This window comes from Tyto alba, unplaced genomic scaffold (genome assembly GCF_018691265.1).
Source record: "Tyto alba isolate M040663 unplaced genomic scaffold, T.alba_DEE_v4.0 Super-Scaffold_8, whole genome shotgun sequence".
Lineage (NCBI taxonomy): Eukaryota > Metazoa > Chordata > Aves > Strigiformes > Tytonidae > Tyto > Tyto alba.
In genome coordinates, this window is record NW_024881329.1 from 4,865,259 (window position 1) to 4,878,112 (window position 12,854).

The window sequence follows — 12,854 nt, forward strand, 5'->3', positions numbered from 1 at the left end:
CCAAGGATGTAGTTCCTTTGCTACTCAAATTACTTGATCGTTTTGATTATTTTCTTTAAGATCATCCCAGTTTGTTTTTCGGTTAAACAATGTCTTTGTTTTCAGTACTAGTGGGGCAGTGTCTCCTTTCCCTCTACCCCCAAACATCAGGAGGTGAGCTGTTGAGTTCTAGAGCTCAAATAAAGATTCCATTTGTCAAGTTGGCATTGCCTAGGGCTATACATCTGTCATTTAATAGCAATAGTGGAGTAGACCATATGTATATAAAATGACTTGGTAGTGAAAACTACAGAAGCCATGAATTGATTCCTGTTTTCTTTTAAACAGGAGTGGTCAGACATGTGATACCACCACCAGCAGTATATGACTACTGCATGTGTTACAGGGTGAACTGTCATACTTCTCTCAGAATAGGGGATTTGGCAAGATTTAGGAATTTAGGAAATGCCCAGACAATAGGGCAAGGCTTGTTTTCCTTTCTCAAAGGAACCTGCCAGTGTCTAGCCGCTGATTCATGGTCTCAGCTTCACCTACAGCATACATGATGGTAGACTTCAAACCATCAATTAAATCTTGCTTCCTCCTAGGTGTTTCCAAGTCTTCTCAGTCTCAAGGAAGCACCAATAGAGAATATTTTGTTAAAATCAAAACAGAAGTGTACAGCACCACAGATGTCAGAGTTCTCTGAGCAGAAGCGTAAAATTGGTAACAGCATAGACAAAACTAAAGACATTCCAGGTTCATCATTAGAACTTTGGCTGTTTTCTGTTTCTGTCAAATGATTGACTTTGTGAAGTGATTCATGTTTTTCTTCAGATGACTTTCATCTTTTACTTTTCTCTCAGTATTATTTACAACATTTATATTACAATTTTTCACAACCCACATAAGAATCCAGTGCTCATAAATTCTGTGGCTCACACATAGTCACACATTCAGAAGCAACTGTGTATGTTCATGTTTCAAAGCAGCATTGATCAGATTTACTGTAGTGAGCTCAAGTGCTATTCACAACAATTAGTTATGCTCTCTTAACCACAATATCTTCTCACTACAGTAAATAACCTAAGGCCAGGCTCTGCATTGTGATAGTAAGATTCTTTTTTTCCTAAACTGAGCTAGACATACCCTTAAGGTTCCTGTGGCTGTGCTTCAGTGAGCACTTTAAACCCACTGTAAACTGAAACAGGAACTCAATGAAGCCCAGCCACCCTTTGTCCGGCTCCTTTATTCCTACCCTTGTATCATCTCCCATGTGCCCACACAAGTGTTTATGTGTCTGTGTGGTAAACCAAAGGGGGAGAATGGTTAGATCCATCTGAAAATTAATCCAACATGAGGAAGAAAAAAGATTTAACTAGATCACTTCTCCAATTTAGTTCATTGTAAAGCTGTGCAACAGCTTTGTCAACCAAAGAGAAGGATGGAGAGTGGCACAACCACAGAGCACTTTTAACATCCAGAGACTGACAGTCATAGGGATTTAGGAGTTTAGGTGATAAACTATTTCCAGATTTTGTGATTGGTTCCTTAGAAAGAGACGAATTTGTTTTTTGCTTTTGTTTTTTCCTCCACTCTTAAACTTAGCCAGCCACGTGTTTAAGGGAAGGTTGTGGAAGCTAACACGTCTGTTCCCAGACCTTTTGAAGACATTTGCTTAGCACTATGCCAGCTGGCTTATGTAATGGCTGAAAGGGTAAGGCCAGTTCCCTGAGCTCCATGTTACTATTTGGCACCTTTAGAAATCGGGCAGAAGGATGTCACTTTGAACACACAATATCACAAGCACACAGTGCTACTTGGCACTCAGAAAAGGTAACAGCACATTTGGTGTATTCATAGCCACGCTGAGACAGAGAGGGAATTGGAATTTGTGTCTCAAAAATCCCTGAACTGTGTCTAGATACAATTCCCGCCTTCCATAGTGTTTCTGAATTTCTCACCATATCTAAGAGAAAAGTAGAATTGACAGGAAACTGGTATGAGTCTGTCTGTCAGAAGAGATAGAAAAATAAGCTCCCATCTCTCTCCCTCATCTATCTATCTATCTATCTATCTATCTGAGACAGAGATATGGCTCCTGGCTCTCTGTCTGTCAAATACATTATGAAAGCAATTATGTCACAAGCACAGCTCTGGCTTTGCTGAATGAATCTGTCGAGAGAACAGACTGCCTGGAGTGTTTTGCACACAGTTCTTGGCACTAAAAGAGCAGAATATTTTGCGGGGGGGGTGAGGGGAGGGGGGTGCAGTTTAAGGCAGTTTACTGAAGTGCAGATGTGATATTTGAAATCCAGATTTCTGTGTTGTGTGGCTTGCCATTTGGATCTGCTGTTCCATTTAGCATTGATTTACTCATATCATTCTTAAAGGGAAGGCCAAGTTTCAACATCAATTTACAACCAGAATTTCTTTTAAAACTGTGATTTTTGTCTTAAATGGATTACAGAAAGGAGAAGAAGTCAGAAACCTGAAACATTACTGGTACACATCTTGGCCAGACCAGAAGACACCAGATCAAGCCCCACCTCTGTTACAGCTTGTACTGGAAGTGGAAGAGGCCATGCAGAGTGCAGAAGAGAAGAATGCCCCAGTGATTGTTCACTGCAGGTAAATAAATGTGTCCGACTTCTCAGGGCTTCTTCATACGCAGTGGCATAGTGCAGATACTATCATATTGGCCATCAGTCAGACATGGGAGATCTTGCCCAACTGCTGTTGAAATATGCTCGGAACTTCTAAAATTTAATGATAATTTTCTATTACCAAGTGTTGCATTCAGATAAAGACTAAGCTGAACACAGAAGCTGGTGGTGGCTCAGTTACTTGTAAAAACAGTCTAATTTCATTTGCCTTAACAGTATTATATGCCTTTAATGATCTTAAAAGGGCCAGGTTACCAAAGATTAACATACTGTGAGTGAAACTGAGTAAGAAGACACATGCAATCATTAAAATGAGAGAGAACATTAAACTTTAAGCCTCAAAACCCCCTGTTTTGTAGATTCCTTCTTTGATTTTAACAAATCTTCATTAGGCCGAAGACAATAATTTAATACATAAAACAAATGAAACAGTGGCAAAGCTGATTGCAGCAAGTACTAATCAACAGACAGGAAATATATGCAATTGATAGTAAAACTGAAGTATCCATGAAAAGCCCCTGGCAAAGATGAAAATTTCTTATTATGGAAGAAGCAAAATCTTTACGGTGGTTTGAAGCCTGATGAGAAAATTATAATTATCAATCACAGAGCAGAAAAAATAGATAAAGATAGATACTTCTCTTCTGTCTTCAGAAAGAAGTAGGATGAGGTACTTATCACTTGTAGACATGATGATGTACGTTCCTTTGCACTGCTAACTAGGGAGTGTGTCAAGCAACAAGTACTAACCATTATTAAATCAGCTACGCTGGATGATTTTCACCCAAGAATGTTTAAAAAAATAGGTTCACAGGCTCTAAACCATTAAAGTTTACTATAGCTAGATTCTAGTTCTTGGAAAATTTGAGAAATTCCAGAGGCCTAAAAGCAAGTCCTGTTTTGCCAGTGTTTAGAAAGGTTAAATGTGATTACTTGAAAACTACAAGTCAGTTCCCAAAACAATTATTCCAGGTAAATAGCAGAAAGCCTGATGAGCAATGCAGTAATCTTGCCAGGCTAATCTTCTATAATTTCAATAAAATACATTTTACTAAATTGATCTTCAGGATTTTTGTAAGGAATTTTACTTAGTTATGCGTAAGATTTTCTAGGAGATGGCAGATGGTTGCTATCCGAAAGATTTAGTAAATGGAATATTACCATACAATGGGAATGTTTTTAAAGAGACTCTTGACATGAATGGTTGGTAGCTTGGTGTCATCAAAGATCCACCTATAAATTTATATGGAGTAATCGCTAGTAAAATGTTCGTATGATGCCACATGTCCAGTTTTTCTGCCTGTGTTTTAAAACAGATTTTGACAAATTGGGGAGAGTTCAGAGAAAAATAAGAAATGGTTTGTAAGAAGGTCCCCTTTGTCCTTGGAAATCTGTGACTCTCTAAGAGCTCCTTGAAGTATTATGGTATTTACTGCAGGTAAAGATTCTGGTCACCATGTCACTCTTGCTTTGCATACTTGTTTTGTCCTCTTGTATGGTGTCATCCCCATGACACGGTAATAATTTGGGGGGAAATGGGGCGTTTTTATTTGAAATAACTACTAAGAGACATGGTGATAGGATTATGAAGTATTTTATGTGATAACTGTGGACCAGACCCCTTTCAGATTATTCTCAGTTGCAGTCATTTTATCTGAAGGCATTTAATACGTTGCCTCTATTTGAGAGTGGTATATGCAGCAACACATTAACCAAGGCCTGTTTTACGCTGAGTACTGTAGCTCCTTTGCCCTTTGTGGGAGATCCTCAGTAGAACATAATCACTGTGGTTTTGGCCCTCAGTGATGTGAAATAATGCACTTTTAAGAAAAACTAGATAGAAACCTAATAATCGTGAAGCTATTATTAAAAGCAGCTTTGTGTTAAAGTCTGATTAAGGTGCTATGGATAATGCGTCACTCCTGATCAGTCTTGGAGGGATTATGATTTTCTTGGCCACTGAGAGACTTACTTGCAGCTTGTCCTGGGACAAGTGCTGCCTCAGTGGTGGTGTTTGTTTTATGTAAAACTGGGTGTTGTTCCCTCCTTTTGTGAAACACTGAGCTCTATCAGTAGGTAACAGTATACAAGAGCTGTGTACTGTGGCCTGTGTGGTTATGGCATCAACTGGAAGGTGAAGGGCCTTTTTTTTTTTTTTTTTTTTTTTTAAACCATTGATGTACATCCATATGCAGCAAAGAGTCCTCTGAAAACCTGAAATATTTGAAGTCTTGATGAACAAACTAGATATAGTAAAGAAAAGGAAAGTCAGGACAATGAGCTACAGAGAGCTTCAGGGACAAAAATTTTAAGTCGGGTAGGTACCTCCATCACAATTATTTGAAGAGTGAGATGAGTTCTTGTTAAGACCGTACCCCAAACTTTAATTGAATTACATCAATCATTCTGTAATACAAGTTAAAACGATTCCAGTGTAGCTGTTTCCCCAACAAGCATAAACTCAGCGTAAAAAACCTGTCCGTATAGTCAAACAATATTAGGACTTTGCGAGCAGCAGCAAACTGCAAATTCCATTGTTGCTTGTACGTTTGTTGCCAGTGTTTTTGTATTACAACTTTAGCACAATTTAAATGGAAGCAGGATTTCTTGCTGTTGTGTCAAGTAATTATTCCTGAGTATGCTCACTTAATTATTTAATGCATAAAAAGGGCTGTCAGCTTTTGCTGCTAGTTTTTTATTAGGTAATAAGAATTCACAGCTTCGATAGCACAGTTCCTTTGAGAATAAAATCAATTCTGGTCATTAAGCAAGGACTCAATCAGATACAAAGTTGTTCAGGAAAGACAAAGAAATTTCTTTAATAGTGAATTTGTTGCATCCTGCACTAATTCAGAGAATTACTAGATTGTAGATCTGATCAGCAAATGGCATCACACTTACTATACTGCTGTTAGCTCTAATTATTTAAGCAAGTGGTTTTTTTTACTGTACCTGTGAATGAAAATATCATTTGAAAAAGCTATTAGGATTAAGAATCTCAAAGCAAAGGTTGCCCTCAAGCCACATCTAACGAAGAAATACCATTTAACTACTTATTTTCAATGGTTCCATGAGAGGTTTAGTGATATATTGGGTCAAATGGTACCATTTTTAGCACTGTACATGCAATGTTCACACTTTTGCTGTGAGTGGCTCACACTGAATTGTGTTGTCCTGTTGAAGTTAGTATCTTTTCCTAGTTATGGCTTTATATTCACAAGAACCCACCTGGCAAAGGTTGGAGGGAGGAAAGGGATAATGGGGGTTTGATTGCTGGTTTAATGGCACTCATTTAACAAGAAAGTTCCAAAGCCATTCTAACATCTCCACTGCCTCTCTCTGCTTTTCCCTCCCTTAGTGCAGGCATCGGGAGGACTGGCTGCTTTATTGCAACTAGTGTCTGCTGTAAACAGCTGAAGAGCGAGGGCATAGTTGACATATTGCGAACAGCCTGCCAGTTACGGTTAGACAGGTAAGAAAGCCTGTTTCCTTTCCAGAAAAATAAAAAGAAAAATCGTAATCTTTCCCTTTGTTTAAGGAGAAACAAATGGGAAGAGGGGAGGAACAAAGGCAAATGGAGGCCAAGAGAGAACATTCCTCAAAGGAAATTGTCATCTTCTAAGCGGTTCTCACTTGTAATCTTTGCCTATTTTATGAGCAGTAAACCTTAATGAGCGGCCCTAGAGCTGAGCTAGATTCACACCTGGCAACAAAATCTGCATAGCTGCACAGCTCGGTGCAGCAAGGGATGACCTTTCACCAGCTGAGGAGTTGGCCCCACGTTCATACAGAAGCAAAGGCTCAGAGGTCTGCTGTGCTTAATTTCAGAGCCACAGATCAGCACTTTGCTCCCAGGAGGAGTAAGGAAAACTGGCCTTGCATACTTAGAGCTGTGAGCACCGTTGGGAGGGCATGACTGCTTGGGACGTTGAGTGGAGAGGGAGAGCATGCACAGTCTCAAGTGTTTGCAGACATATAAAAGGAGATGTGAAAATCTCCAGAAATTCAATGGTTTCCAGTCAAGCATTTCTTAACACACCACCTTGAGTTTGATTATGAAGTAAACAGACTTGAATTTTGCACCAGAGATGTTATTTTTACTCTCCCACTGGTTTCAAGTGCCATCAAAACATGTCTCAGTGCTCTCTCTAATGATAATGATAAATGTAGTCGGGGGAAGAGATGTCACGAAAAACATACCAAAGATTTTTCTGAGGAGGAAAAAAAAAAATAAAGAGCCTCAACCCCACGCTGAACTTTATTTCAGAGGAGAAATTATGCTCAGTGGGAGGCAGAAAATGAAATACTTGCTGCCCTGCTGAGGCTCTGATAGACAGGGACCTGCAGGGGCTTGAAGGTTTGGCTATTTCCATGGGTTTCAGGCCAGACAAGGAAGGATTCTTGAGAAAAAGAAAACCAGAATATGAATAGTGAGTGCTGATTATCCATGGCTCAGTGAAATATCTGGCTGGATCTGAAATATCTCATCTCTGTGGCTAATGTTACACAGCAAAATAGCCAATAGAAGGTTGAAGAAACCTGCTTTTAAAAATGTGTGTGATATGGAAGGCCAATTAAAAATACTAGCTTTGCAGGGAGAGGGGAACTGGCAGTCATTTGCAGAGGCTGAAGAAGGGAGATCACACCTCTAGGATGCCATGGAGGAAAAGAAAGACTGCAGGGACCTCTGTAGCTGCCATGTACCTCTTAGGAGTGGGATGGGATAGGAAAAAGCCACTTAAATGTCATGAGCAAAAATACTCAAGATGGAAAGCAGTCAAGTCAACATCCTTGCTACAGAAGAGCATGGTTTGTTCAAGGACTGAAAAATGTGGCTTCTAGTCTCTTGGAAGTCATGCTGCCATCCACTGTCATTTTCACTACACTGCCACAAAAGCTCCGGGTGACTTCAAAAGCAGCAGGAGAGGATGAGGCAGTGTCCAAGCAGCTTATAGGAAGGAAGGCTGTCTGGTGGTTACTGGCTAGAAAAAATAGGATAGATGGGAAGGAGTCACCATGGACTTGGGGGAAGAGGGTTGGATGCATGCCAGAGCAGACGTGTAGATGAATGCACCTCACTGCCTCACTGCAGTAGTGGGGTTGACATTAGCCTCCAGAACCACCTTTGAGATTGTGGTGGCGGTGAAGGGAACACACGCTTCTTACCCTTCGTTCCCTCACACATCCCTTGGAAAAATCCTGTGCACTGGGCTTTGCACCAGTGGCCAGAAGTCGGTCCTAAAATAACTTTGTATGACTAAGGAGAGGAAGTGATCATTCCTGCATCCTTCCCACAGTGCTGAGAGACATTTGCTGTCCTTTCCCACAATGCAACACAGATTTGAAAGGTTTCTGTGGCAAATAGGGGTGAAAACATAGTGTCTCTATTCTGTGCCAGAGCCTGGACAGCAAGCACATGTCATGGTGTGCATGTGTGTGGGAAGGGGAGGAAGCCACCACGTAGCAGGGAACCAGATAAAAAGGAAAATAATTTCCTGTGGTCTGAAACTTGGATGGCCACCCTAGTGCTTCTGTTGCTACAACTTCAGGGAGCAACCTCACTGTTAATGGAATTGCATGGGGGGTAATTGCCAGATATGACTAACGTTCCTTGTGTGTTGTGGACTGACATAAATATATTGCAATGCTGTGTACAGCACAGAAGAACTCAGAAACAGGTCAACTGGTCAACTGTGAGCCTGTATTAAGTAGGCCAGATGGGGAGGAGATGCCTAGCTAGGAAATTGTTTCTTTAGAAACACAGTGTGTTTCCCACCTTTGCTTATTGATGAGAGGTTGAAGCATGGGTCCCTGCCCTTCCCTGCTCATTGTTAAGTGTTATTTCGAGCAGCTGCTTAACAAAATACCTGCAAGAGGCTGAAGGGGGAGGTTGTCTTGCCCACTCATCTACCCCTTACCGACACAGTTACTGTGTGACCCACGATTGTTAAGCTGGACCCCACAGAAGAGGGCAGTCCCCAAAGAGAGTGCTAGCAGTCTGCCATCCATTTGGCTGAGGGGAAGCAACTTACCAGTAGTTTCCTCTGGTGAAGGTTTCTGCGGGAATGCACCACGTATGTTTTTCTTCAGACTGACACTGTGGTTGGCTCTGGTCATCCACGGGTTCCCATGTTCTTCAAACGCCCTTGTTGGTTCAGCCTCCTTTTGGCACTGTGTTCCCAGGGTCTGTGCACCAGCACCAGTCCTGACACAATTCTGCATACACCTTCTTGTGAGTTTGAGCTGTGTGGTTTAATTATTTTCATAATGGATTATCAAGAGAACATATCACTGTTGATGAGGTACTCTTCAAATTTTAGATGTTAGTAAAATCTGCTTAAAATAGACAACTTTATCCTTGTTCTTTTTTTTAATGTCTGTCTCCTGCTGTAGTACTCATGTTGATTAATATGCTACTTGCAGAAATAAATACTCAGGCTAATGATACATGGAAAATCAAACCGCTTCTGCTCCTGCTTGCATTTCCTTTCAGTTTTGCAGTTTTAGAGAACAGCAAAAGCTGAAATAAAAGCTGAAACAAAACAGACTTCTGTGCTGGGAGGCCTTTACTGATCAAGGTGTGCATGGCAGTTACAAATCTGAGTTGTCTGGTGTTAAAGTTCTGTTGTCTGTTCCAAAATCCTGCTGGCCATTCCCTAGTTCCCTGGTGAAATTGCCAAAATCACAACGCAGGATGGCATGGAGGAAGGAACCCTCACAGTGGGAAAGTTGTGTGCTACATCAGCTGGCTGGGCTGGCTTGGCCTGGCCCTCTGTAACCAGGGGAGCCATGCTGTCTTGAATAAGATGCTTCCCCTCTTTATTTCCCATGCTCCCACCTCTCTGTCTAGAGCTTGGGGGTGGGAATTGCTTTTAATGGTGATTAAAATGGTGCTTGGAGCATAGGTGCTCTGGTAATATCAATGTAAATGATGATGGCGTTGCCTTACTGGATGAGGGCCTCTGCCAAGAAAAATCAACATAAAGCCCATTCCTTTTCTGCCTTCTGTTCCTTGGTTAGCAGAGACTTTTAAAATTGAGTGTGAGGTCAGATTGTGAGCTGGTTGCAATCAGTGGGCACTTTTCACTCCTTTCAGGAAGCTTTGGGCTAGACCTTTTGTGCATAATACAAGCTTCATGTTATCTGTGCCATTTCCTCATATGTTTGCATGTAATAAGGCTGCTGTTTCCCTCCCCTCTTTTTCTTTCCTTTTCAGGGGAGGAATGATCCAGACTTGTGAACAGTATCAATTTGTCCATCATGTCATGAGCTTGTACGGAAAACAGCTTTCTAGAGCAGCAGAAGAATAAGTGTTCATGATATTCCTAAAGGCTAAAACCAAGAGAACTTTTGACTGTATTCAGATATATTTCAGATCTGATGAGACACACATGGTAACCTGGCTGTCTTAGCTGGAAAGAAAGATATATTATTTTACTTTGATATTGCTTTTATGCTCTTGTTTGCATTGACATTTAAGAGCTGAGGTACACCTTGTCTTAAACATATGTGATAGGACATAATATTCACCAAAAAAAGGCTTATTTATACTGTAAATAAGAATAGTAGCTTCATTTGTTACAAAAGCAAGAAAAAAAATCAGAAAAAAATCCACTGTCTTCAGTTTGCTATTTTTAAAAGATCATTGCTAATATATCCAAATACAGTGTGAAACTTTTTGAATTGTCATGCTGAAATGTGCCGTATGTTGACTAAGCTTGAAAGTAACTTTTTGCCTCTTTTTGATTGTTTTTACATATAAAATTACCGAATACTGTGTATATTGTAAACCTTCTGAGCCTCTGCATTGAAAGATTCAAGTAGATTCATATTGAAATGATGTTTCACACATCATCTTTGCTTGTTTATTTTTTCTAAAGCAGTCCACCACCAGTGTTATCAGAACTAAGGGGAAAAAAAATAATTCAATGAGGTGAGTCAAATTCTTACCTCTGATTCTTACCCGCAATGTACCCCAGTATCATGACAGCTGGGTGAATATGAGGTGAGTAGTCAAAGTTAATCTGAACATGAATTCTTCATGCTTTACCTTTTCTTTGTCAATATTTTGGCATCTCAGTCTGCAACCAGATTTGATTTTTCTCTTTTTACATAGTCAGACCACAATTCAAATACAATTTCCCCTGAAATTTGGGGTTTGAAATCAGGTGAGGAATTTTGTGAGTTAAATTAATCTTTATTAAAAATGTAATAATGAAATCACTTGTATTCTATGAATTTAAACTGGTTTCAAAGCTTTGAGGGTGACAGGGTGCCCAGGGCTCATTAAAATTAACCCAAAGCCTAAAGGCAGCTTTAAAAAAAATCAGTCTGAACGTATTGGTATTTTGATAATGTGCCCTCAGAACAAATTTAGACAATCACTAGCCCATTCTAATCACTAGTCCATGCAGCAGTGTTTGCTTTTCAGTAATACAGACTGCTGCTGATGCTGTTCTTTTTAGACCTAAGTCAGGCTGTGAAGACTGTAGTTTGTGTTTAATGCTTAGAGGTAAGCACAGGTTTAAGTGCTTTATTGAGCAAAGAAAAATGGAGGTACACAGGACCCTTAACATGAAAGATGAGTGTTTTGTGAATAGAGGCTGTAATGATCTACTAAAAATATTTTTGCTTCTCTTTAATTGTAACAATAACCAAAACCCACTGCTTTTATTAGTGCAGGAGATTCTGAGAATTTACTGCACTTCCTAATCAGGAGAAGGTAAAGCAGCTCTCAGAACAATAAGGGCTGATCCTGCTCCCACTGAGGTTTTGCCATTGACGTCAGTAGGTGCAGGGTAGGGCCTGAAATGTTATGCCTACAACTTCATCACTGTGGGGAAAGTTTCCCAATATTTCAGTACACATCCTTTGTGTTTATTCTGTATCCATGAACCTGTAAAAATCCTGTCAGCAGGGTTTGCATGAATGTGTGGCAAAATGTGTTATCTTTAAACTACTTGATTTTATTGCTGTATTTAAAATATTTCCTTCAGTGAGAAACTAGCAGGAGGAACTGGCATTCTTTTTAAAAATACTGGTGGTAGTCATTAAATAGAGCAATAAACTTAAGCTTTTGAGCATAACATGACTGTTAGTTTTATGTAAACTTTGCTAGCTATATTCTCCCCACTTCTGCTGATTCTTTTGGAGGGGTAACACTATTCCATTTAAGCACTCCTTAGAAATAACAAAAGCATCACTGATGTTCTGCATAACATTGTAAGTGGAACTCCTTATAAATGTTTTCAGCTGTTCAGTGACCTTCAGTGTCAAAACTGACTCAGTGAATAAAATTACTTGTTCTGTCATCAGCTTCCTGTGCATCTGCTAAAAAATATTTGATGATTGATAGGAGTGTGCATATAGGAGCAAAGTGCAGTGTGTAAGTTGCCTCCTGTATGAGGAGAATTGCTTTATGGCAAACAAGGTATAAAAGGCTCTAAAATACTGACTTTGAGGTCCTTGTGCAAATCCTCAGCAGGTATTAGTTGGCAGTACTTCACTGACTTCAGTAGAACTGAATGATTTGTACTGATGAAGGAAATCTAGCCTGCTGTCCACTTCCATGCTGCATATGTGGAATGTCCTAAGAGAGTGATCATTGATAAAATCAGACTGGTTTGCATCAATTCACTAGTACAAAGCAGATGTCGGCCTAGTTGCCCAGTCTGGTTATGAGGGCTGCACTGCTGCCTTCTCACACCAGGCAAGAGCAGGCCACTTGGTCAGGATCAAAATATTCAAATGCCCCTTGAAGCATTATTTTATCTAAGAGATTTGGAGCTAATCCTCCTATTTACTCTTTGGCCTTACTGTAATTAACATACTTATCTCTCTGTCTCTCTCTCTTTCTTTTTTTTTGTAATAGAGTTTGAGGTCTGAAGGACCTTATATCAGCTCTTCTGATCTCTTCTGACGGCAGATGTAGTCTTAAGAAGTGCTTAGGATTAGCAGAAAGGAGCTCTGGCCATGCAGAAGCACTTGAGATGAGTGGGGCTGCTGCTTCTGTAATCAGTAGGATTGAAACTGAGGTGACAATAGGAACTAAGCTAAGCTATATGTCTTACTAGACTTCTCTTTTTACTGGGCACTCTATTAAAAGAAAATTCCTAGCACACTTCATCTGCTCTCTCCAGCTCTCCAGGCCTGTTTGTACCAGAGACTACAGCATTGATACCTGCAACACAGTTGTTTCCCAGAGGACTG

The 12,854-nt window shown here is 40.2% G+C and overlaps 1 protein-coding gene across 7 annotated transcripts in view; it reads left to right on the top strand.

Annotated features, from left to right (window-relative positions):
• Nucleotides 1-11,731, top strand: part of PTPN5 (protein tyrosine phosphatase non-receptor type 5) — an 84,773-nt gene extending 73,042 nt beyond the window's left edge. For all 7 annotated transcript variants that reach the window (XM_042785344.1, XM_042785348.1, XM_042785347.1 and 4 more), the window contains 3 exons: nucleotides 2,450-2,610; nucleotides 6,004-6,117; nucleotides 9,862-11,731. In XM_042785344.1, coding sequence (XP_042641278.1) covers nucleotides 2,450-2,610; nucleotides 6,004-6,117; nucleotides 9,862-9,955 — 369 coding nt within the window. In that variant the 3' untranslated portion in view covers nucleotides 9,956-11,731. The remainder of the gene's footprint in view (nucleotides 1-2,449; nucleotides 2,611-6,003; nucleotides 6,118-9,861) is intronic.
• The last annotated feature ends 1,123 nt before the right edge of the window (nucleotides 11,732-12,854 follow it).